The following is a 26234-nucleotide window of genomic DNA, read 5'->3' as shown; positions in this document are numbered from 1 at the left end:
ACCTAGATGTCCATCAACAGATGAATGGATAAAGAAGATGTGGTATACATATACAATGGAATACTATGCAGCTGTCAAAAAAAAGAAATCTTGCCACTTGCAATGATGTGGATGGAACTAGAGGGTATTATGCTAAGCGAAATAAGTCAATCAGAGAAAGACAATTATCATATGCTCTCTCTGATATGAGGAATTTGAGAGGCAATGTGGGAGTCAATGGGGGAAAGGGAGGGAAAAGTGAAACAAGATGGGACCAGGGTGGGAGACAAACCATAAGAGACTCTTAATCTCAGAGAACAAACTGAAGGCTGCTGGGGGTAGGGGGAGGGATAGGGTAGCTGGGTGATGGACACTGGGGAGGGTAAGTGTTATGGTGAGTGCTGTGAATTGTGTAAGACTAATGATTCACAGACCTGTACTCCTAAAGAAACTAATACCTTATATGTTAATTAAAAAAAAAAAGAGTCTTTTTCTTGGTTTGCCTCTCTTTCTTTTTTTTTTTTTTTTAAGATTTTATTTATTTATTTGTCAGAGAGAGAGCAAGCAAGAGAGAGCACAGGCAGACAGAGTGGCAGGCAGAGTCAGAGGGAGAAGCAGGTTCCCTGTGGGGCAAGGAGCCCGATGTGGGACTCGATCCCATGACGCTGGGATCATGACCTGAGCTGAAGGCAGCTGCTCAACCAACTGAGCCACCCAGGCATCCCTGCCTCTCTTTCTTGCCTTTGCTTATTTATTTTGTTTACACATGTGGTATTTGTCTTTCTCTGACTGACTTATTTCCCTTAGTATAATAGTCTCTAGCTTCACCATGTCATTGCAAATGGCAAGATTTCATTCCTTTTTATGGCTGAGTAGTATTCCATTGTGTATATATACCTTAAGTTCTTTATCCATTCATCAATCAATGGACACGGGCTTTTTCCATAATTCAGCTATTATAATCTAAGCATTTGAGAAATTCAAAGTCAATGCACTTCTGTTGTGATAAATAGAATTGTTGAATCAATATATTGTACACCTGAAACTAGTAAACACTGTATATTAACTATACTGGAATTATAATAAAATAAAATAGATTTAAAAAAACAAAGTAAATGCACTTGGGTGAAAGTTAAGCATGAATTTTAAAATGGAAAGTATACATGTGCAATATTATATTTCTCATGTCAGTGTTGTATTCCATAAAAATAGTAAGATCGGGATTCAAATTAAATATTTCACACAAATATGTTTGCATAATTCTATTTGTATCCCATGAATATTAATATAAAGGGCATTTGTTTAAAGATGTTTATTTAAATTCAGCTGCAACAAACATAATTCTTGGTCAAAAGTATCAAGCAATGAATTTCACATATTATACAGGGAATAGTCCATGCTACAAAATTATAAACACCATATGAATATAACAAGATAAGCTTGCTTAAAAATTTTAAATTAGATTAAATGAGCTTGAAAGGTAAGGACTAAATGCTAACATATGGAATGTAAGATTTCCAAATGTTAATTTAGTTAACTTTCTTGTAGTAACTACACACACACACATACTACTTTTATGTCTATTTCTAAAAATAAAATAGTAAACTACGAGATATATATGAGTAGAACAAGGAGGACATCTTGAGGTCATTCTAGAAATGCACATTTTTGCATTTAATTCACACACAATTCATGATTTAAAAAATAGGTCATTTAAACTAAGTTAATATATTCAGTATAAAATGTGTTTTTTCTTCAAATAAGAGGGCAAAATTTCTCAAAAGCGTTTAAATTTACTTAAAAGCACCCTCTCTCCCATTTCTGTTGCTGTTTCTATCTCACACACACACACACATACACACATCCAAAGACTACAAAGAAGATATTTTTTTGATGACTAACAGGTAAAATTTTAAAATATGAATAAAACTGTACAAATGTTTTAGCAAAACTGTCTTAAATATGTTACCTCAGTAGTAAAAAAAAAACTTCTCAATTATCTGTCCAAAGTACTTCATTCATTAATCCACTGTATATCTACTTTATCCTCCTACTTTTTGAAAAATAGAAATAATACTTAATACAATGTTTTGAGTCCTGCATATGTCTTTCCTATGCACTTTGAGTTAAACCTGGACTCGGAGGACCATTGGCAGAATGTTCTGGCTCTTCAGGGCCATTCGTGACTTTAGTACCTTCATCTTCTTTGTTTCCTTCATTGGCCTTATCAAGGGCACCAGTTGAACCAACACAATTAGCACCCTGTTTTGCATTGTCCAATTCATTATCAAATTCGATTTTATCTTCTTGGTTGTTGCTTTTCTTTATTTGTCCATTCTGGGCAGGGTAAGTGCTAGCAATGACATCATACAGGAATTGGTATTGCTCCTAGTAAAAGAAAGAAGCAAAAAAGCTTATGTAATTATTATAAAGAAAGTTTACGTATTTATTTTCATGTCAGATGAAAATTAGCAAGAACTGGTCATCTCCTTGGAAGTCTTGGATAGCAGAAAACTACTCTTTTTTGTTTTTATAAAAAGAACATTTTAAATGGCTTAGTCCCCCTATAGTTCCAAAGGACTGACTGCAGGGTATTCCTCAAAGTTTACCTTGGAGTAACACCAAACATGTTCATTCCCCTCCCAGGCCACGTGGGGTCTCATTTCTTTGCCTTGGCCCATGATGCCACTTTCTGGGCTTATCCTTCTTGGTTTAATGCCTAAGCATCATTCCTCTAAGTATCAGCACAGAAATCACCTGCTTCCGGAAAGCCTGTGCAGATCCCCATAGGTTAAATTCAGTGCCCATATTCATGTTCTTTGTATAATCTCTCTGTCATTTCAATTACTACATTGTTTAATAAATATCCACAGTTTCCTCATACTAAACTGTGAGTCTCTTATTGGCAAGAGCACATAGTAGGCGCTCAGGACATTTTTATAATCAACTATATGCAAGCTCAGTGTCCTGCACCATTAAAAGCTGCATAGATCTGAGTGAGGGGTTAAGCTTATATGATGACTAGTTATGAATTTCTGGACTACCTGGAACATCCAGGTTAGATTGATTACAAAATGCCACACTTGCTAGTGTCACTGGATCCACACTTCTTGGCAAGGTGACTTTGCAGACCCATTCAACAAGAAGTGGAGTCAACTTCCCCATTCCTTGAATCTGAGCTAGCGTGGTGACTCGTTTGGATAAGAAAATGCAGAGGACAACAGATTGTGCCAGTTTCCAAGCCTGGTCCTCAAGAGATCTCGCATACTGCTGCCCTGCTTCTCAGAACTCTGTTGCCTTAATGGGAATGTGCCTGGGCTAGTCCTCCAGAGAAGAAGACACCTGCGTTCTACTCACTCTTGTTGCCAGAGCTAAAGTCTTGCAACTGCCAATCTGTTAGTAGGGATCACTTTGGATGAGGCAAATCCCAGCAGATACATTAGCAGTGGCAAACCAGTAAGTGAGCCTTGTCCACACTGGTTGACGCTGATGTGATTGGCAGAACAATTTCATTGCGCCAATAGACTATTGAACTGTAATAGTTCTTTTTTTTTCTGCCACTAATTTTGAGGTGGTTTGTTACACAGCAATTACAAATTAATACAGGAGTAAAGATGGGGAAAATTAGGGAATTCATGAGCATTTGAGGAGAAGTTCTTTATGAACTGCCACAACAAACCGCTGGCAAGCTCTAGTTAGTTCTTTTATTTACATTAATAATAATCTAGGGAAGCCTGGGTGGATCAGTCAGTTAAGCCTCTGCCTTCAGGTCAGGTGATGATCTTGGGGTCCTGGAATCGAGTCCCATGTGGGATTCCCTGCTCAGTGGGGAGCCTGCTTCTCCTTCTCCCTCTGCCTGCCACTCCACCAGGTTGTGCTCTCTCTCAGATAAATAAATGAAATCTTTAAAAAATAAAATATAATAATTTAATGTGAATTATCATGTAGAAAGGGAGGATAGGAAAGAAAAATCGAAAGGTAAATAGAAGAGAAGAAGAGAAGAGTTGAGGAATAGGGAAGACAAGGAGGGAAGGAAAGAAAGAGAAGAAACTGTTAAAATAAAAATGCAAAAGACATCGAAAGCAGCTGCGAGATCTACTTACAAGCGTGGGAACCATTCCTGGTCTAGCTCTGCGGAGAGATTTTACTACTTGAAAAACATCTATTACTTCTTCTGTTTCTGCGCTTTCCAAGAGATTTAGCAAAGCACAAAATAGTCCCGTTTGCTGAGATCCATCTCTATAAAATGAAGAGAAGTTTTAAAAAGAAAATAATGCTACATTTGATGGAGAAGGCGATATTAGAATAAAAACTGAGAGAGATGAAATGCATTCTTCACTTCATGTTTATGGTAATTATGTCATTCCAATCTCTTAAGAGCAAAACGTTTCCGCTCAATGCATTTTTTGGAAAACTTTTTTCAGTTTGAGAATATAATAATCTTATAGTTTGAAAATACTTGTCTCAGGCTTCATAAATATTTTTTCTTCTGTTTAGTCCCTTATAGATTATCATGCATTTTTATTTCCATCTGAAGTTGTAAGGAAGTTGTCAGGACAAATATTGTGATGCCAATTTGACAGATGAGGACATCAAGACGTAGGGAAGATAGATAGAGACATGCCCAGAAAGCAATAAAACCAGAAATATGGGACCAAATATTTTGTATATTGCTAGAATGCATGCTTTCTCTTTTTCTCTCTTCTGCCTCTCTAATGCTTTTTACAAATGTCCACATTTCTGTATCAATAGAAAAATGATACCTGGTATAATTATTCATTAATAGAGGACAACTCAATGATTTACTTACCTATAAAAAGCATGTTACATTATAATAAAGATTCAATTATGTTATTAGCAGGATTTTATTTATTATACATAACTAAGGGACATATAATAGATATTCAGCCATATCTTAAGAAACACATATAATTTTGAAGTTTAACCTTGCCTACTTTAGCTTTCTTTTGCACAAATATCACCTTTGAAAACTCTAATAAAGACTGAAAAGTCGTGCATCTGTAAGGACTTGATACTAGTGTATGCAATTCTAATAATAATAATGAAGCTTTCTTGAAATTTCTAAAAGCATCTCAGTAAATTTACATTTCTCATTTTCCTTTTTATTTTTATTTTGCATTTACTTTAATATTTTTATGTAAATATTTTATATTATGCATCCTTCTTTCAATATCTCTTATTTAAGGTAGCTATGTAGGCATTTCTCACACATGAAAGTCAAGGGTCGGGACATCTGGGTGGTTCAGTGGGTTAAAGACTCTGCCTTCAGCTCAGGTCATGATCTCAGGGTCCTGGATTCGAGTCCTGAATCAGGCTCTCTGTTTAGCAAGGAGCCTGCTTCCCTTCCTCTCTCTCTCTGCCTGCCTCTATGCCTACTTGTGATCGCTGTCTGTCAAATAAATAAATAACAACTTAAAAAAATACTTAAAAAAAAAGTCAAGGGTCTACATAGTAGAAATTATTAAAGTCAAAAATTATTATATATAATATTAAAGTCTTTTCAGGTAATATATAACTTGAGATGTTTACTGAAGGCAAAGCATCCATTCCTTTAGATTGTGTTAAGACCCGATAGGGTGGATCAATGCATATAAGCATAAACAAAATTGATATCCATCCACCTGTCTGTTCATGCATCCTGCCACTTATTCATTAATTCATCCAGGCCATAAGACACTCAGATTCATTGTGAGGCACTGGGAGTCAATGTGACACTGGTATTAAGAAACTTATAGACTAAAACTACTGCACTATAATATAATCATTGCTATCATTATTTTTATAACAGTCATAGAAATTGCTCTGTATGTGCAAGCAAAACTGAGAGTGACAGATTCCACAAGAAGCTTTTGCTGTGGTCATGCATTTTATATATCAGGATAGACTTTAACAGGAAGTGTAAACCATGAAGTCAAGCATTATGCTGATTTTTAGAGAATATCTTATCAAATCCCACCCACCTGCAGTGAATGAGCAGAGGAGCACTCTTGTGATGCTTATTCCCTTCAGGGGAATTCTTGGGAAGATTTTCTTTGAGAGTCTGAATCATAGAGATCAATTCTTTGGGTTCTGCAGGAAGCTCTGTCACATTCCAGTTATTATACTGGTACTGGTACACAGTCCGAGAATCTTTCCTCTGAAACCAGAAAAGAAGGGAACATTAATTCAAGTAAGGTTCAGTCCATTTAATAATTTAATAGTCACACTGTCTTCACAATTGCTTTCATTTAACCCTTAAAGGTTTACTCTAAAAACATTATACAGATTTCTCTTTGCTTTTATAGAGTTAGTTATATTAGTTTTTCCACCAGATCAGTTACCAGAACAAAAATACGTACTCCTGAAATTATTTACATACCTTGGAATGTCTCAATTCAAATACACGGAGGGTGTAAGCTGGAGATTCTTTGGTATCTTTCATATCAACTTGTATATCTCCATATGTTTGCTTTTCTTCTTCCCAATACTGAGCACAGGCTTCCTGGATGACAAAGAACACAATTCAACAATCCCCACACAAGGGTTCTGTTTGCTTTTTAATATATTCAGAACATCTCTTACTGTCTCTGTCTCTCTTTGCCCTCTCTCTCTTTCCCTGCATTCTATTAGATTGAAATTACTGTGTTCTAAAATGGAAAGCCACACATAAAACTCTAAAATCTAACTTCAGTATGGTGGACATCCATTTCACAACATCTGGTGTTTCCTTGTGCGAATCAAGGGAACTGAGACATAACCAAAGTGGCCAGGACACCACAGGAACGGCTCTATCACCACTAGTGTAGGTCTTGGAGATCTGTTTCTTCCTTCCATACCCTTATTATCAACACTTCTTCAAAATTTATAGATTGAGCTGATGTTGATCATGACCCTTGCAAGAAGTGTCACTATCTTTCCGGTGGTCCTTGTGGAAGGAGACTTCATCTTTTGGAGTTTTGTCTCCGTATTTTGAAGACCAACACCCTGAGCACCCTTATATAAATTGACTCCATACCTAAGTAAAGAGTCAGACTGAAAAGCAGGTGGACCACAGAAGTATGTTCTCTCTGCAAATGGTTCTGCACCCATTACCATCACAGTTGCTGACAGTGTTAGGCATTCCTGCCTCAACTAGCGTTTTAGTTCCTGGCTTTCACAATTTAGGTGAAAGAAAAGAGTGCTTGAATTCCATGCTGGAAATCTGAACATGTTACTTCTTTTTAAAAAAAAATTTTTAAAAATCATAAAATAAAACGTGTCCTATATCCAGGCGTAAGGCACCAAAGAAAAGACAAAAAGAAAAGGCATATAGATGCATGCTTATGAGACTATTCACTAAATAAGCTGTAACATATGCCAGGTAATATGTTAGGTACTAAAACTAAGTAAAATCTACTACAAGTGAGATTTTGATAATCCAAGGTACTAAGGAAAAGATCAAATAAATGTCACAGGCATTAAATAGATCAAATTAGATCTTAGGTTCACCTCCAACTATAAAATTTTGTAATAATAAATATTACATGAACATAAAGAAGGCAGGATTTAGATAAATTTTTCAGGAGTTCTAGAAGAAAAGGATCAAAATGGAAATAAAGGACACTTTTAGACATGGGAATTCCAGTAAATTAAGTCTCAGTGATGAAAATGCAAATGGTGTGTCAAGATTCAGTCAGAAAACCTACTTGTCCAGAATAGAAATCATGGAAAACATAAAAATATGAAGAAAATGGAATTATTTTTGAGGGTCTGGTTATTGAGGGTCTTAAACAACACACTGAGGAGTTTGATTTTCATCTGAGGAAAACAGAAGGAAAATGTGTCTGTAGTTTGTTGTTTGTAGCAAGGAGTAACACTGGGATTGCTCTGCATGAGTTGATCCATTGATGGTGGGTAGGACTGGAGAAACAGTAGCATGAGAGACTGTCAAAACCCAGACATGAGTTTCCAAAGACTAACACCTGCATGGAAGGTGGTAAGAATAAACAAAGGTAACTTTGTGACAGAAGGGTCAAAAATCCTATGGTTGAGTTGAGAATCAGGAAAGTAATTCCTGAGAATCAGGAAAGTAATAAGAATGGAAAATGATATTTTATGACAGAAATACAAAAAATATATATATTCTTAGAAGTACAAACCTGGTCTCCATTCTTCAGCTGTGTCAGCATAACAATAACTCTGACTTTTCTTTGGAATACCATCTGCCAAAAGTCACCAATGGTCTCTTTTAGTGGTCCCTGAGCAGCAATCATCACTTCGGGTTTCCAGTAACTCTTTAATAAGAAAGAGAGACCGAGTGAGAGAGAGAGAGAGAGAGAGAAAGATTCTGTTACTCTTGCTCACTGATGAGAGAGCAATGGATTCTTAAAATAATCATTTGGAAATATTGTCACTTAATTTGATATCAATTCTGTAACATAAAAATATTAAGATCCTTAGAACCAAGAAACAATGTGATATCTATATGTAGTTAGTTAATGATACTTAGTTAATCATAATACTTAGCTAATAGTGTGAAATCAAGTTTAGAACATATGATCTTAACAAAACTAACAAGTTTTTCCTTCCAAAACTAACTTCAAAAAAAAAGTAAATGTGGTTGTAAAAAGAAAATATGTAAGCATTTCAGATTATCTTCACCATGTCTCTCCACTTTGCTACCTACACAGTCTTATGATAACTCTGAATTAAACTAATATTCTACAAGTGTGTCTTAGAGAAATTTGGAAAATAAATCCAACTTCATGTACATGCAAAAAGAATTTACTGAATGACTATGGTTCCTTGTTAGAATTTTCTGCTTACTGAAAAAAAAAAAGTTATGAGACAGACTCTTTAATAACTCAGATAATCTGAATGAAATGTTTTAGCTATGCAAAGATGCAAATTCTTATTTGCCTAAAATTTGGGTATCTGAGTAAGTAGAAACATTTTCAAATACTTATATTTGCTCAAATTGTATTATCTGTATTATTTGGAAGGGTCCTACCGGTCATAAATTATAACTAATAAGCATTGTCTTATTTTGTATCAACACACTAGGTTTTAATATCAGTCTTTCAGTAAGCTAAAATACAGTATTAAAAATGAAAATTTTGTGTCAATCAATAATTATTGTCAAGCTCATCATTCTTTTATAAAATTACTTAATGAATGACCATAAAAATATAGATTTTTATAATGTATTCTACAATACATTTTTTTAAAGGGTTAGATCCTGGGCTTGGGAAATGCAAGTACTTACCATTACAAAAGATGCATTAATGTATCTACTTGTTTCCTCGGAGTCACTGTCATCATCAGAAGATTCATCTGAATCATGCTCACTCTCTTTGCTCATCTCCAGTTCATGTTTGAGTGGCACTCTGTTAAAGTCATCTATGTAAAATAAATTAGTGGTAAGTCTTTCTTTAAAAAATCAAATACCCTCTTGATTGTCATGTAGAAATTAGTGAAGTAACAGACTGCATAGTGTAAATTTACTGAGGTACATGAAATGAGACCCTACATAAAATTCAGTGTGTATTGATTAACAAAATCACAAAAAAGAAATCTAAGAAAAAGCAGCTTTCCAAAAAGTTCCTAGGAAAAAATGGGATATAGCACCATGTTAAACAATAAATAGATATAATATTCTATATAATCATTTAGTCTTTGACACATATACTTTAGTTTTCCATGGAAAATGGAAAACTAGTTTTCCATGGAAAATCATCATTCTGCTAGATATGTTTAAAAATACATACATAAGTTTGAAAAAATACATAGCTTAGGTAAAAACCTAATTTCTCATTTATATCCTGTTAATATCAAATTAACAATCTTAATTACATAGGTATCCCAGGTGACTTATTATTCAATCAAGAAAATTATTTAGTGCATAATTTCCAAGTGTTTCTCAATTTCTTTAATCTATAATATCCTGACAAATGATCCGATTAGCTATATCATCATCAATTCTAGATTTTGAACTAATATTTAGAAGGACTTCAGCCAAATATACATCGATATGATTTATTTGGTTGTCTAGTTTGTTAGTTTGTTATATTTTCTCCATGCTGATTTATGCAAATTTCTCCATGCTAGTTTATGCAAATGAATAAAATGAGAGTTGTACCAGGCATGATCCTATAAAATTCTTAAATAACAGAATTCAAATATTGAAACTGTACATATGTTGTTAGTCTACTAAGTCTGATGATTAACAGTTTATGGGGTGCTTTTTACCTACGGTCAATCTCCCAGATAGAAGGAAGGGAAAAGGAGAAAGCATAAAGGAAAAAAAGGAAGTAATGGTTGCTATTGGCAGTTACCCTGAAACAAATAACTGAAATAAACTCAACAGGAGAGAGAACTAGTAAAGTGGACTTGGCCTTTTTTCTCCCAGCTTCAGAGGTTACATCTTTCTGGAAAACCCATTTCTGAAATAATTGATAGAAAATAGTAAATTGGTAGAAAATAGTGTATACAGTCTATCCTCCAAAGTCCATTGTGAATGTATGGGGTGCAAAATATTTTCTATAATTAAATTTAAATAGCCCATTAGTTATTCCCTGCTCTGAACCCGATGTTGAAAACTTGCCTCAAAATCATTTGTGTGTGTGCATGCAAAAAAGAGTTTAATTTTATCTGATACCAAAGAATAACACAGAATGAGCTACATACATGGAATGATGTAAGAATTCCTGTTTTTACTTTTATTCTGTTCTTGATTTCCAATGTGCTGTGTCCTCCAGCTCCTATACGAAGGAAGTCTCTGAGGGTGAAAAAACAGAACCGAACACTGCTTTTAAAATGCAAGTTGTGCTTTTGTTTATTATTGTGGCAAAAGATGTTCCCTAAAGAAAAGTATTACATCAAATTTTGTGGAAATGTGTATTCATTGCCTATAGTTCACAAGTTTTAAGTTTTCTTTTTAATTTTTCAGGCATTTCATATTTTTGACATGGTGAGTTTGAACTCAAGATATACAATCATTTAACAAAATAGGTTTCCCACTTAAGAGTTGCTGGAGAGCAAAATAGCAATGGCTTGGTCCTATATAACTGAAGCACTACTGTATCGATGTTGATGATTATCCATATTACAAGAGGCAGTGGTATATTACTGGAAATGATCAGTAATAAACTCTCCAGATACAGCATTCACAGAAGACTTGGCTCATGCTTCAAATAATTGATGCTTCATTTGCTTACACCTTCCGGACCGCTTTCCTTCCCATTCACAGCAGATGATCTAGCAACAAGACCTCTCCTGTCTGCTGGGGAAGCTCTCAAACCCTTTTGCATTTCTGTTTCTGCTTTTTACCGTGTGCACTTCCATTTCTCACTTGAAAACATCAACAGTTTCTTAACTGGTCTCTTTATCTTCAATCAATCTCACTTGTTCTAATCCTTTTAAAACAGGAAACAGAGTCCCCCTGAGGCTCTCAGCAGTTTGCCTTAACTAGGAAGCATTCAACTGCACCAAAAACCCTTCAGGGCTGCGCTGTTCAATGCTGGGACCAGCCTCACCCTATGCTGGTTCCCTTCCACTTCAGCCAACCAACTTCTTGACTCTGATAAGGGTGTGAGTTGTCCTTTAACTTTTATGAGTTCTAGGCCTGAGCTACCCTTTTCTCTTGTCACTCTGCTCATTTCAGACTTGCCTTTTAACTCTCAGTTTAAAGATTTATTTATTTATTTGACAGAGAGATAGAGGGAGAGCACAAGTAGGCAGAGTGGCAGGCAGAGGCAGAAGGAGAAGCAGTCTCTCGGCTGAGCAAGAAGCCGGGTGTGGGGCTCGATCCCAGGACTCTGGGATATGACCAAAGGCAGAGGCTTAACCAACTGAGCGACCCAGGAGGTCCCTAACTATCAGTTTAAATGCCATTTATTCTGGAAGATCTCTCTGCCTGTAGCCCTTTCTTTGCATTTGTTCTTAAGTATTTATCAAATGAATGAATAATCTAAACCGAAAGAGCTCATCATATACAGTTCATTAGGATTTTATATACACGCAAACATATGTGCATGGGATGTGTGTGTGTATGTACATATATATGTATATATATATTTTTTTAAATATGGTATGCTCTTTATATTATATGTGTGTGTGTATACACACACACACACACACACACATATATATATATATATTTTTTTTAAATATGGGACGCTCTTTCAAACTAAATATGGTTTGATACCCCGTATCAAACCCCATGCATTGCTGTGTAACTGAGTGAATGAAAACCTCATTTTTCAGGGCGCCTGGGTGGTTCAGTGGGTTGAGCCTCTGCCTTCGGCTAAGGTCACAAGCTCGGGGTCCTAGGATCGAGTCCCACATCTGGCTCTCTGCTTAGTGGGGAGCCTGCTTCCCCCTCTCTCTCTGCCTACCTGTGATCTCTCTCTCTCTGTCAAATAAATAAATAAAAACTTAAAAAGAAAAAAAAGAAAGAAAGAAAACCTCGTTTTTGAATACCAGGCTGTTTGAACTCATGGAGGCTAATGCTTTGGAAAGCATCATACTTTTTGTCTGTCAGAATGGTCACCCAGTGGCCCTTGCCCTCTAGCCAATACCCACTATTATAGATAAAACTAATGGCTTACCCTCATCTAAGACAGGAAGGGCTTTTCACACTTCCAAGCGTATCCATATCTGCTAGAGCTCTATTACTAAATAATTATCTAAGTCGTTATTCTCAAATTACAACTCAGTCTCTTACATCTCACCAGTCAATGTCTTCCTCTCTGCTCTCTGGTACTCAGGGTCTGTCATCAGTAAACTGCCACCCATCTTAATGCTTTTCTCCCAACAGTTCCTTCACCTTTTATGCTTGGGGGAGTAGGGGTGCACCAGGTGAAACCCAAGGGTCTCTTGAGAACACCACCAAAAATGCATTAGTAGGTCTTTGGAAAAAAAAACAAACAAACCTGAATTCCCCACATACATCACAGCTTGAAGGAAAGATATGTTCTGTCTTTGCTACCTGTTTCTACTTATTTCTCCTCCTCATCTACTCATTTCTCCTTATGAGTCCTACTCATTTCTCTTTCAAAAAGCCCAACTACTTCGATTTTTCTGACACCATGTCATATAGCTTTTGACCTTTGTTGGAGGCTCCAGGTACTGATTCCTGGATCGCTCCTTGTCATTTAGTTTTAGACTTGCCTAATTTTTCTTCCCAGGTCTATCATCATTCTTGGTTACTTCAATATTGACAAGGATGATCTATGCAATGCTCTAGTCTCTTCTTAGCTTCTTTACCTCCTGTGACCTTTCCCTCCACTCTTCTACCAACCACTTTCTCCATTCCACCTCTGTAAGTTTCATTTCCAGCATTCATTTAAAAATTACAATTTCAATCATCTCATTATTGAAAATTACCTCTTTTCTCCCTAGTCATTTATTCTAGTATCTCCAGTCTAGCATTGTGCAATCCTATCAAAATCTTCCACATACCACCCTTACCACTGTCCTTAAGTGCCCCATGTCCTTCTTCAGCCAATTTGCTCTTTATCATCCACCACTCTATCATACATTTGCAAACAACCTCAATTACTTTGCCTCCGACTTTCAAACAGTCACTTCAAGAAATCCTAGATGGGCTTAAGCCAATTGTCTGTATACACAGCCCCTATTTTCAATGTTTCTGTAGAAAACAATAAAACCAAAGGACTCTTTAAGTTCATGACCATAAATTTGAAATGATGTAACAGTTTCCTTCAATCTACTACGTTGCCTAGAGAGATGGCTTTCCTACTTTGACAAAGCCTTTCCATCTACTTTCTCCTTCCTCAAGTGTTTTTTGTCCTATTCACTCCTGTCCCCCTAAACTTTTAACTGATGATCTTGCTTCATACCCTCTTTAGAAAGAAAAGACAACTGACAAGAACAGCCTTAACTTCCTATCACCAAATCTAGCAAGTGACCTGCATCTCTCCTCTCATTTCTTTTCTTCCTTTATGCTTAAATGAAATAATTTCACTATTTCTATAAGTTATAGTCACTAGCTGTGACCTGGGTTACACACTCTCACCATGTCCACTGCAAATCACTCTGACTCTTATACCCAAAACTGTATTCGACACAGGGCAAAAACCTAATCATAATTGTTTGGTCACAGAATTTACTCTTTCTTTTAGTGACTTTACATGAGAATGTCTAAATTACATTTATAAATATTTCCAAACATGGATCAAATATATGTATATGTGGTTTAGCAGAGTTAGTGTACTGATAGGTGGTTGATCTGTCAGCTAAAAGGGCAAGAAAAAAGCAAGATTACTCTGGCAGGCTGCTGGTCCTTCCACTATGCTTGGGTCTTTTAGGGGATTGTGTTACCTGCTGATTATTGGATGCTCTACCTACCCCCTCCTCCACACCTCATCCTCATTTTGAACCAAAACATTAACCAGTTCTGCATCTGATTAAAAACGTATTCCTGGTCTTGTGAAACTCTCCAATTTGGCCAGTTTGGTAGTTTACAATTCATTTCAGTAAACTGGAAATCATAAGAGAAAAGTTGCAATTTTTTTTTTTTTTTTTTTTTTTTTTTTTTTTTTTTTTTTAACAACTGAACTATTTGGAGATAGCTGTGAGAATTCTCTGAGTGAGTGAACTATATCCTAAGCTAGCTTTCCAAGTAATAGCCCAATAAATAGGTTAGGACACATGTATTTATCCTTTAGTTTCTGTCTACCAGCTCCAGCCAGTTAAACTTTCTAAGTAGTCATAAACTCCTCTAATTATTTCCTTTCCAAACCAAACCAGATGTAGTTTTAAAAGGTGAGATGCGACATTGCCTTTGGCAGAGCAATTTTGTACGTATATACTATCTATTATTTTGACACTATATTTTATACCACCTTAATGAGAAATTGTTAAAAGTGTGGGCTGTAGACACATTTCTAGGTTTAAACAAGTTTCCTTTGTAAGAGCTTTTCACTTTCGGGCATTTCTCTTAAACTCTCTCTGTCTTAGTTTCCTCGTCTGTGCCCCATTGGTTGTGGGAAGGGCCAAATTCAAGAACCATGTCAAACATAAAGCGCAGCACTAGAAAATAGCCCTCAGTGAAAGTTATCCATAGCTATGATTATTGTTATCACTATTATTACCTGGAATTCAGCCTCTAGTGGAGATGGCTCACTGGGTGGATCTCTTTTCTTCATGTTAAATAGATATGGATGTAATTCAGACAAACTCACTTCTGTTTCCCCAAATTGATTGTATTCCACCAGGGCCTGATGGATCAGGATATACTGTGCCTACAATTCCAAAGGAAAATATAGATAATTAACTGACAACTTACAGTCCTATAAATCACATTTAAATAAATTATACACCTCCATAACTTTCCTCATATTGGGACAATGTATGCAAAAGAAAACTGATACCTGTAACACTTGAATATTGTGGAATGTGGCTCTCACAGTTCTCTAGAATGTGGGCAAATTCCATGACAGTTTTTTTCCCAGTAAAAAATAGCTTGCTAAATAGATTAAATATCTACTATATAGTGCATAACTTATATTTTATTTCTAAAAATCAGAAAGCATTGTCTGTTACTTCCTTCAGTAATTATTATTGATCCTTCAACTCAATTCACTAATATATAAAACTATAATAAATTTCGCACTGTACTTAAGAGGAAAAGAACACAAGTTGATAGTCCCTAGAACACATTTTTTAAAAAGAGTTTCCTAGAATTACTTAAAATAGAGGAAATTATTTTTTAAAAAAGCACTATGCCAAATCAACATTTAACAACTCCTAACTTTTTATCATATTTGAATCCACTATTTTTAAATAAATGACATATTTCTGATAAAGTTCAAGCCTCTTTAACCACTAACTCCAGCGCCCTGACTTTGACTGTATCCTTTTACCCCATTTACTTTTTCCATAGGAACTATTTTTTTTTTTCCTGGTTAACAATCTATCTTTATACTTCTGCACTTACATTTATGTATCTATAAACATTGTACATTTTTATGTGCTTCTTTAAAATTCTATACATTTTATCTTACATGTTTCATTCAGTGATTTTATTCACTCATGGTTTTCATCTGAGCTTCTAACCACATGGATGGATACAAAGATTATCCCTTTCAACTGCATAGCATGCGTTGTCGGGCATCTGTATGTCTACATTTCCCCCCTTTCTCCATAAATATGAATAAAGTCTTGTCTTGTCTTGTCTTTCCTTCTCTCTCTCTCTTTCTTTCTTTCTTTCTTTTTTTTTTTTTTTTGGTTATTCTATCAATGTTTAATTCAATGAACATTCTTGCACACCTTTCTTAATGTGCACATTTGCAGGTGCTTCTCTTGGGCATAAACATACATGTGGAATTGCTGGGTCAAGTGCAGACAGTTTCATTAATAACCCTCACTTACAAGTACTGGCTACATACATGTCCCGGGGACTTGCCTACATACTTTCCTTGGAATACCTTTTCATCAAAACTCCATAGAGTGAATAGGTCATTACCTCCATTTTACACATGACTTAACAAAGGCACAGAAATATTAAAAACTTGTGAAAGGATACACAATGTTAAGAATTAAAGGCAAGATATGAACCTTGGAAGTGTAGGTCCAAAATCTGGGCTCTAATCACTATACTATATTGTCCTCCCTGGTATTAACTTTATGAGATTCTGCCAAACTGGTTTTCAGTGTTTTATTTATTCTTTTTTCCTTTCTGACACCTGTAAATGGCATTTTATTATTTATCTATGTGTTTGTTTATATAATTAAGAATCATCCTTCTTCTACCGTACTTTTTAACCACTAATGCAAAATACTTCTAACGGGTGCTTACCAATTGATTTAGTTTTCAGGAAATTAAAAGAGAACTATTTTCACCCACTGTTTAAAATTTCAAAGACTCAGGATTTCTTTTAAGATCACTGTTCCCCCCCCCCCCACAGGAAAATTTCCGTCAAAAAGCAAAAGGGATATTGGGGGTTGAAGGTTGGCTCATACCTCCACTTGAACCATCAGGCATCTCTGTCGCCGTAGCTTGACGACATAACCATAAACATCTACTTTGTTTTCTGCTTCCAGACCTTCTAGCATGGCATCAATTCCAATATAAGTGCCCGTGCGTCCAACACCAGCACTGACAAGGCAAACAAACAAAGTGAAGGCATGATCGTGGCAGGGAAGTGAAGGGAAAAGCTGACGGGGTGAAGCAGAGGAAGGAACGTCAGTTTCTCCTCACAGACTGTTGTCCAAAGTAGCAACTGCCAAAGGGAAGGATGTCCCTACCAGCCTCAAGGCGAGGACTGGGATAGCTCTGGCACCTGCCGTGGGGCTCCATTTACCTGCAGTGCACCACAATGGGGCCGCTGAAGAAGTTGCTGAAAGCGTTCACTCTCCTCCGCAGCTTGAGGAGCAGGTGTGGGTCTTCAGGCACCCCATGGTCTGGCCAGCTGGTGAACTGAATGTGAGTCACCTCTCTTCCTGTGGCTTTCTCTTTTTTCTAGGCAAAAGATATTTTCTTTGAATTTTTTTTTTTTTTTTTTAAAGCAAACTACCTGACAAGTAAGTGAAAGGAGGGGCAGGACCAAGAACTCCTCATGCAAGTGTTTTTCAACCATGGTGACATTTTCCTTTCCAATGGATAACCAGCTGTTGAGACATCATGCAGGGTTGGCAAGCACTAACCGGTAAGCAAGAACTCACCAGGAAGGCAATAAGCTGTGGTAAATGAGCTGAGGCTTCAAGGAACTTCCATGCTGCCATGCCAGAAACAAACAACAGAAACACATGCATGCACCAAAAATGGGGGTGTGGGTGGGTAGGAAAAGATAGAAAGCAAAGGCCATTCTCAAATTATTCTCAATTATTCTGAAATAATTCTGTCTGATAGACCAGTAAATTTTCTTCAAGTGAAGAAAGTCTGATAAATTATTTGGTTAATGCTATGTTTTGTAGGCGTCTTATATTAGAAATGTTAGCTCAGACTGTGGGGAGACAAGTGAGGAAAGTCAGCCCCAGACTATGGCTCATATTTGTCCCAACTTCAAGATAACCCCTTATTCAAGATGAATAATTCATACTTCCCTGAGCTGGTACGAAGAAGAACCACCTACATTTAGATAGCAGAAGAAACAACAAAACTTGGTTGGTTGTAATCTTCTGGTAGGAAATAATTATATTAATTAAGAATAATAATGAGACCAATCGATGTAACCTGATCTACATATGACCCATGTATATGGACTGGGGTTCTCATGCCTAAGTCCTTCATGTATTTTACCATGAACTATCAGTGGTGGAACCATTGCCCCACAGCCCTCTGTGGTTATCATAGTAACGCCATGGTAGGCTAAGAAGGCCTTGGAAGAAATACACAAGGGGTAGGGGTATGTTTTGCGTCTTTATCCCTCTTTAAAATATATTCACATACCATAAAATTCATTCATTTAAATGATAAAGTGTTTTATTATATTCTCAGAGTCATAAAATCCTACTACTAGCTAATTACAAGACATTTTCATGACCTTGCCAAAGAAACCCTTACTGATTAGCAGTCATCCCTCCTCCTGCTTCCCACCGCCCCTCAATTTCAAGCAATCCTAATCAACGTTCTGTCTCTATAAATTTGCCTATTCTGGACTTTTCATAACAATAGAATCCTAGGGGGTGCCTGGGTGGCTCAGCCAGTTGAGTGTCTAACTCCTGATCTCAGCTCAGGTCTTGATCCCAAGGTGGTGGGTTCAAGGCCCATATTGTGCTCCATGCTGGGAATGAAGCCTACTTAAAAATAAATTTAAAAAAATAATAATAATAATACAAAAACTCCCAAAAAACCCAAAAAACTCGGAATCCTATAACATGTGTAAGGACCTCCATTTTAACTATTATCTAAGGCCACAGTGACAATTTTCTTTTCCAAACTAAACATTTTATCTTTGCTACATAGTTAGAACTTTGTATTTCTTCTTTTTAAAAGATTTTATTAATTTATTTGACAGGCAGAGAGAGAGGCAGAGGTTGGGGGGGGTGCGGAGAAGCAGGCTCCCCGCTGAGCAGAGAGTCCAATGTGGGGCTTGATCTCAGGACTCTGAGATCATGACCTGAGAGGAAAACAGAGGCTTACCCCAGTGAGCCACCCTGGTGCCCCAGAACTGTGTATTTCTTACAGTATCTCTAATTGTGCCATTTGCTTTTGTTTTTCTTTTCATTTTGTTTCGTTTTGTTGTGGTTTTTTTTTTTTTTTTTTTTTTTTTTTTTTTTTTTTTTTTTTTGGTGCTAAAAGGTAATTTTATTAAAGTACAAGGCCAGGATCTGTAGGCAGAAAGAGCTCTCTAATTGTGCCATTTGGTTAAGTATTCTCACCATAATGGTAATGGTAATAGACCCATTGAGAAAAGGGCCATTTTATCATTCATTCAATAATCCAATCATCTATTCAACACTATTAATGAGCTCTTCTCTTTATGTCAAGGGTCACAACATTACTATATATATTTGAGTGGGAGACTGGGGTGGGAAAAAGAGGAAGAGAGAATATGACTAGCATGGAGCCCAACGCAGGGGTTTGATCCCACAACCCTGAGATCATGACCTGAACCAAAATTAAGAGTTGAACACTTAACCAACTAAGCCCCTCAGGTGCCACTACAGATACTTTTGATATGACTTGGACAAATACTACTTTCTCCAGTCATTTAACTTGACCCTGTTGTTGTGTTACTGTTCTAGGGCAACCCCTCCTCCCGTAGTTTGTTAAAATAGTTTTTCTTAGATAGATTATAATTTCTTACATTTAATTTCATTCCATAATTGTACTTTTAGACAACCTATATGAAAATAAAAATCATATAATGAAACAAACTCACATTTGTAATGTTTAACTTCTGAATGATATAATCTGGACATCTTTTGTACTCGGTGATCTTTACAATGACATCTCCAAAAGCCCGTGTGCCCTCTTCCATTGATGGCCAGTATTCTGCACACTTGTTCTATATTTCAAAAAATATTAAGAATTTTGGTTTTTCATTTAAATAAATTTGTTTATTGAAATTAAAAACACAAAACAAAAAATATTCATCTGAAAGTCTCACAACATTTATGTACTCTTCTTCAAGCACATATACACCTCAAACTGTGATGTTTGAAAAGTATTTCATTTCCCATTAACATGTCCTGAAATATTTCTCCATGCTACCTAGCAGAAGGATGCTCTTCCTAGGCTTAGCTGCATATTAAAAGAGGATGGGCTCAGTTGTCAGCAGAAATGATGTGGTTGCATGCAGTTAATTTCAGGCTGCAGGGTAGGGAGGTTTTCACGCTTCCTAAAGTCCTATTACATGAATTACCACCTATCTGCCCAAGGACAGTCTTGTTTTAAGTATTCATGAGTGCTTGTGAAATCAGCACACTGAAATGCACTAAACTCATAACAATGCACTAAACTCATAACAATACTGCAAAGAAATGGGAATCAAATATAAGGCCAGCAATTAAGCACAAACACTTAAACTTCATTCATATATACATATATTTAAGTATGTACATATTTTATTATTCTACATGTAAGAAACGTTTAAGTTTCTGATTAAAATAGAGAACTGTCTGTTTTTGTCATCAAGCAATATGTGTGTTTTGTTTTGTATTTTGAAATGCGATTCAACATGCTCTTTTCCTCACCCCCATCTTCATCCTATGTCACTTACCCTGTTTCCTTCTTCACATCGAGTGACCATGACAATGACCGTGGCTTTCTGTTCCCAGATCATCCTCCAGAAATCATCAACAGTTTCATCCCTGGGACCTAGGAGGTAAATAAATACTAACTGATAAATATCTTCTGATAAAAGAACTATAAAACATTTTTTCAAAAAGAATGTTAGACTATCAGGTAAATTACCTTGTGCAGCAATGTATTTCCTGGGTTCTTTGAAGCCCTGTTCAAAACACATACAAAGGTATATCATTTAGTGAACCCTCAATTACTCATTTACATGCAAAATTGTGAGTTAAAGGAGGTTGATTTAGAGCCACCATTTCTTGGTTGTGGATTTTTCTGAACATTTTCAAATTATAAGGGGGGATTTTATTAACTCGTGATCACCCATTAAACTGTGCCAAACATGTTAGCATTTACAAACCATATTCATGGCTTTCATGTATCTTTCCCATATACCCAAAACAATTTTAGAAATCAGATTTCATCCTCATCTGGGGTAGTGCAGCAATTTATAAAAGGAATCCAGACATTCTTATATTTTATGTTCTGCCAACTCTTACAAAACCATCTGTTACAATTTAAACCTTTGTACAAGCCGTATATTTGCTTTTGGGATTTTTACTCAATTTCTTTCAATAAATCATTCTGAGATGATCCCCACATTTCTACCTTTTAACTGGTGCTGGGATAGACCGCAGATTCCCTAGACTCCTTCTCTGCCATTGTAGATAAAAGATACAATAACTTTCATTTCATTACCTACATATCTGCTTTTTCCACTCCTATTACCAAAGTAAAGAAGGAGTACAGAGGCAAATAAGATATTGTGCTAATTTCTTCCAAATTATCCCATATTCCTTAAATTTACCTCAGCAATCAGAGAAGCCTTCAGAGAGATAACCTCTGCCCATTTGATGAAATATGGTTACATGGGCCACAAAAATTTGGGGTTAAATCAATAACTTCTTGAAACGTCTATCTCATGACATAGTGTTAGTCATATATTAACTTATTTCACACTTATTTATTGAGGGACTACAATATGTCAAGTAACTATGCAAAAGCTGAAGACATGCTTTTTGGGAGCTCCCAGCTCTGGTGGAGAAAAATAAGTATTAATTCAATACCATAATTACCATAGATTTTTTTTTTTAAAAGATTTTATTTATTTATTTGTTTGACAGAGAGAAATCACAAGTAGATGGAGAGGCAGGCAGAGAGAGAGAGAGGGCGAAGCAGGCTCCCTGCTGAGCAGAGAGCCCGATGCGGGACTTGATCCCAGGACCCTGAGATCATGACCTGAGCCGAAGGCAGCAGCTTAACCCACTGAACCACCCAGGCGCCCTACCATAGATATTTGAATAGAGATTATAAGTTTTTTTTTTTTTTCCAGAGACCAGCTAAATTCTTATAAAATCTGTTCTCAATTTTCTTCCAAAAACAATGTGAAACACTATGTACTAAAATAAAGTTAATCAGTGATAGTTGTGAAAGCCTACAGAAGTTACTTACAGAATCAGTTAAAATAGAGGTCAAAATTATGATGCAGTACTCATAATTATCTCTAGACTATGACCTCACATTTGTAAGTGTTTGCTCATTATTATAAATAAGTCTTTTGTTGATCATATTAAAAAGGAATAAAGTAAGACATTTTATTGTGGATATCATGAGTATATGTTGATGAAAGAGGTATTTGTTGCTTGGGATCGAACTTGCAGAGACAACAGTAAGCAAGGATACAAAAATTGTCATGTATTAAACAAAGTGGATGGGAGGCAGGATATATGTATTGGTTAGAGTGCCAACTCAAGGGACAGAATGCTCGAGAAGATAAATCCCAGCTCTGCTTCTACTTGCAAAAATGGTGAAGGTGCATGTTTCATAAATGATCCAAAATTTTAAAGTTTTGCTATAATTTTACATTATCTGTGTGTAGAGGATTGAATAGCATTCTTCAAAACCTCATTTCTAGTCAGAATGTCAAAATATGATTTCATTTGCGAAGAAGATCTTTGTGGAAGATGAGGTTCTACGGACTGAAGATGGGCTCTCATGCTAATGACTGGAGTCTTTATGAGAGAAAGGGGGCATAGTGATGTGGAATCACACAAGAAAGAAGGTCATGTGATGATGGAAGCACAGATTAGGGTGATAACAGCTGCAAGCCAATGAAGGCCAAGGATTATCAGGAGCTACTAGAAGCTAGAAGAGGCAAAGGAGGGTTTCCCTCAGATCCTACGGAGGGAGCACGGCTCTGCTGATACCTGGATTTCAGACTTCTTGCCTCCAGAGAATAATTTATGTTGTTTTAGGGCACCCAGTTTGTGGTGTTTTGTTATGTCAGCCCTAGGAAACTAACACATCATGTTTATAAGTAAATAAATACGATTTGACCATTTTACCTATTCCACTGAAAGTTTATATATTCACGTAGGTCAAAACAAACTTCAATTTCAATTTTTTTCTTTAAGGAAAGTTTGTGAATTACCTCATAAACCAGCATAGAGAGCAGCATGATATACACTTTGTCAACCATTTGACTGTCAAAACAATTTTTTGTTGATTACTCTTTTGGCGGTCTGTGGAAATAAGCCCTCTTCATACACTGCTGGTGGCATGTAAATCAGTACAACCCTAGTGGAGGACCATTTGGAAATGTCTTTTAAAATTTCAAATGCATATTCTCTTTGACTTAGAAATTCTTCTTTTAGGAATTTATCCTATATATACTAAAGCCCAGTGTAAAATAATGAGTCAAGATTATTCATTGAACCATTTGTTTGTAAAAGCAGAAGATTAGAAAAGGCATTTAATGTCCATTAATACAGGAAATGATTAACTAAATCACAATTCAGCTATAACCATGAATGACTTATAAAGTCTGAGAGAAAGGTATAGAAATACTCTATGTCCAGGGTCAGCAAGCTACAACTTGTGCCTGATTTTTTTTATTAAGATTTTATTTATTTATTTGACAGAGAGAAAGAGAGATCGCAAGTAGGCAGAAAGGCAGACAGAGGAGAGAGAGGAGGAAGCAGGCTCCCCACTGAGATCGATATGGGGCTCAATCCCAGGACCCGGAGATCATGTGAGCTGAAGGCAGAGGCTTAACCCATTGAGCCACCCAGGTGCCCTGTGTCTGATTTTGGGGAAAAAAAAAAATTCAATACATTCACATTGTGTATTATCTCTGGATGTGGCCACTAAACTTCAGACCTAAGTAATTGTGACAGAAGTTTTATGTCCTGAAAACCCAAAATATTTGTCGTTAGGCCCCTTACAGAAAAAATTTGCCAATCCCTTTTCTTGTAGTGATTATATATATAAATTTTTTCTGTGTATACACACACACATATACATATATGTGTATATATATACGTACATATACACATACATACATGTATATATAAATCTTACATATGTATATAAAGCATGGCACAGAACAATATGAATATTATGTTAACATTTTTAGATAAAGAAGAGGATAAAAAAGTTGGCATTCTCTTGTTTATAAAGAAACCGGCTGGATCAATAAGAAACAACGTGAAGGTTACCTGTTGGGGTAAACGGAGACATGGGGCAAAAGGTGGATTGTGTGGAAGGAGAATTTTTTCAGTCTCTCTCTATTGTTGCACCACTTAATTTTTTAAAAAAATTGTGCGGTCCATTATTTATTTAACAATTATATAATAAATAACATTTTTAAATATTATGGATACATTAACCGTATGCAGTATTTGGTTTTGGGTAAATACAATGAACACATGAGCCAGGTCAATGAAGAACATCTCTGCTGACATGAAATGTGATACAACTGAAGCATCATAGTTTGGAGTCAGGCAGACCTGGGTTTGAATCCCAAGTCAACCTTTTACTAATTGAACGAAGACAAGGACAACTACTTCCCCAGAGCCTCCCAGCCCTCACCTCTCACCTCTACATGAGCATGAATGGTACACATGGCCAGGGCCAATGTGGGGCTCTCATGAGCAGTATATACATAGACCATTTAATCTAATATCCAGCACATAGTACGTATCAGAATATTTTAAGTATTAGTATCATCTTTTTTGTAGAAAAAATTCTATAAAATACCTAGTACCAATAACAAATAATAACTATACTTGCGGTTATTAATGATTTTGTTGTTTATCTCAGCAACCTTAGGGGTTTACTTCAAACTATTTCTAATAATATTTCTAAAATTTTGCCATGGTAAAGAAGGAACTGAATGGAATGTATAGATACAAGAAAAATGAAAACGGTCAATGACAAAACAACAAAGATATAAAATCATCTGGGAGTTAGGCATTTTTACTCACATCAATATAGCTGGCATTTATATAATTTGACCCTGCATCTCCATTTATATCAGAGAGTTCAACACGATTATAATCATCTGTTTAAAGAAAAGAAATATAAATAAATGAAATAATGAAAAATCCAATAGCCTAAATATATGGAAATCCCATTCTCAATGACTACGTACAAGGAAGGATGTCAACATAACGGTTTTTATTCTGGTTAAAGGGTTTTCGAGCATCCTTGATAGAAAACTTGCTGAACACCCGTGGAATGCTCTGAAAGACATAAAGATACTTTGAGTCCAGGAAGATTCAAGAAAAATAATTTTCCCCTTGTCACTTGTCATTTTGAGCAAAAGAAACATCCTAAAACGTATTTCCTTTATGCTGATAAGCAAGCTGTGTCGCGTAATTGAAATTAACATTGTTAGAAATTATGCAAAAAAAAAAAAAACCCTAAAAAATGAATGTTGGGCTGGCCACTTTGAGAGTAAAACCCACAAGTGAGAGTAAATTCAGAATTAATTACCACTGTAAAATTCATTTGGAAACACAAACGGATATTTACCTAGACTGTAAGTACAAAACTGGCCAAATATGTTTTGTGTCACAACCTCAAAACTGATAATGATACAATGAAGAATTATTTTTGAAATGTTTACTTATTTCATGACTATAAGTATCTCTTCTGTTCTGAAATTTCTTAATAATCTCTGCTTTGACTATGCTGCAGTATTACGTGGGATAAACTACAAAGGCAAATAGTTATGTAATACATTTGAAATGGAATGATCTTGACGATTGAGTAAATTTCTCATCATATATCAAGAGGAGCACGCACCTGAAATTCAGCCAGAAAAAGTCTTCCTTCATCGGCAATCTTCCTCTTGTAAGTTTCCAGCAAAATATCGGCATGGATTGGCTCTACACTCATCAGCTGTTTTTCATCATCTTTAAACATATTAAGGATTCATGACCAGGGTTATATCTATCTTTCAAGTGTTCATACAAATTCCATTAAATTTGTAGCTTGGATTAACCCTTTGCTCCTTTCCTCCTCACACATATTCCATCTGGCAAATCTCCCTTGCCTACAAAGATTCACCTACAAACCCATGATTTCTAAATTTTGGGCTCCAGCCCTCTTCTGGGCTTTATATTAACCTTTCAGACCATCTCCCAGATTTTCCATACAGTTATCCCCCATGTATCTCAAAGTCAAAATGTTCAAAGTAAAAATCATGTTTCCTTGACTCTAGTACTTC

The 26234-nt window shown here is 36.0% G+C and overlaps 1 protein-coding gene across 3 annotated transcripts in view; it reads right to left on the bottom strand.

Annotated features, from left to right (window-relative positions):
• Positions 1 to 1276: 1276 nt before the first annotated feature.
• PTPRC (protein tyrosine phosphatase receptor type C) overlaps positions 1277 to 26234 on the bottom strand; it is a 69077-nt gene continuing 44119 nt past the window's right edge. For all 3 annotated transcript variants that reach the window (XM_059146723.1, XM_059146720.1, XM_059146721.1), the window contains 16 exons: positions 25811 to 25920; positions 25155 to 25245; positions 24988 to 25064; positions 20843 to 20879; positions 20649 to 20746; positions 19809 to 19934; positions 17286 to 17443; positions 16945 to 17080; positions 15075 to 15224; positions 10645 to 10735; positions 9224 to 9357; positions 8118 to 8252; positions 6359 to 6481; positions 5961 to 6136; positions 4083 to 4218; positions 1277 to 2367 (listed from right to left, as the gene is read on the bottom strand). In XM_059146723.1, the coding sequence (XP_059002706.1) occupies positions 2092 to 2367; positions 4083 to 4218; positions 5961 to 6136; positions 6359 to 6481; positions 8118 to 8252; positions 9224 to 9357; positions 10645 to 10735; positions 15075 to 15224; positions 16945 to 17080; positions 17286 to 17443; positions 19809 to 19934; positions 20649 to 20746; positions 20843 to 20879; positions 24988 to 25064; positions 25155 to 25245; positions 25811 to 25920 (2054 nt within the window). In that variant the 3' untranslated portion in view covers positions 1277 to 2091. The remainder of the gene's footprint in view (positions 2368 to 4082; positions 4219 to 5960; positions 6137 to 6358; positions 6482 to 8117; positions 8253 to 9223; positions 9358 to 10644; positions 10736 to 15074; positions 15225 to 16944; positions 17081 to 17285; positions 17444 to 19808; positions 19935 to 20648; positions 20747 to 20842; positions 20880 to 24987; positions 25065 to 25154; positions 25246 to 25810; positions 25921 to 26234) is intronic.

Source organism: Mustela lutreola, chromosome 14, assembly GCF_030435805.1.
Source record: "Mustela lutreola isolate mMusLut2 chromosome 14, mMusLut2.pri, whole genome shotgun sequence".
Classification (NCBI taxonomy): Eukaryota; Metazoa; Chordata; class Mammalia; order Carnivora; family Mustelidae; genus Mustela; species Mustela lutreola.
The sequence above is the reverse complement of the archived record's forward strand: the minus strand, read 5'-3'. Positions and strand labels throughout refer to the sequence as shown.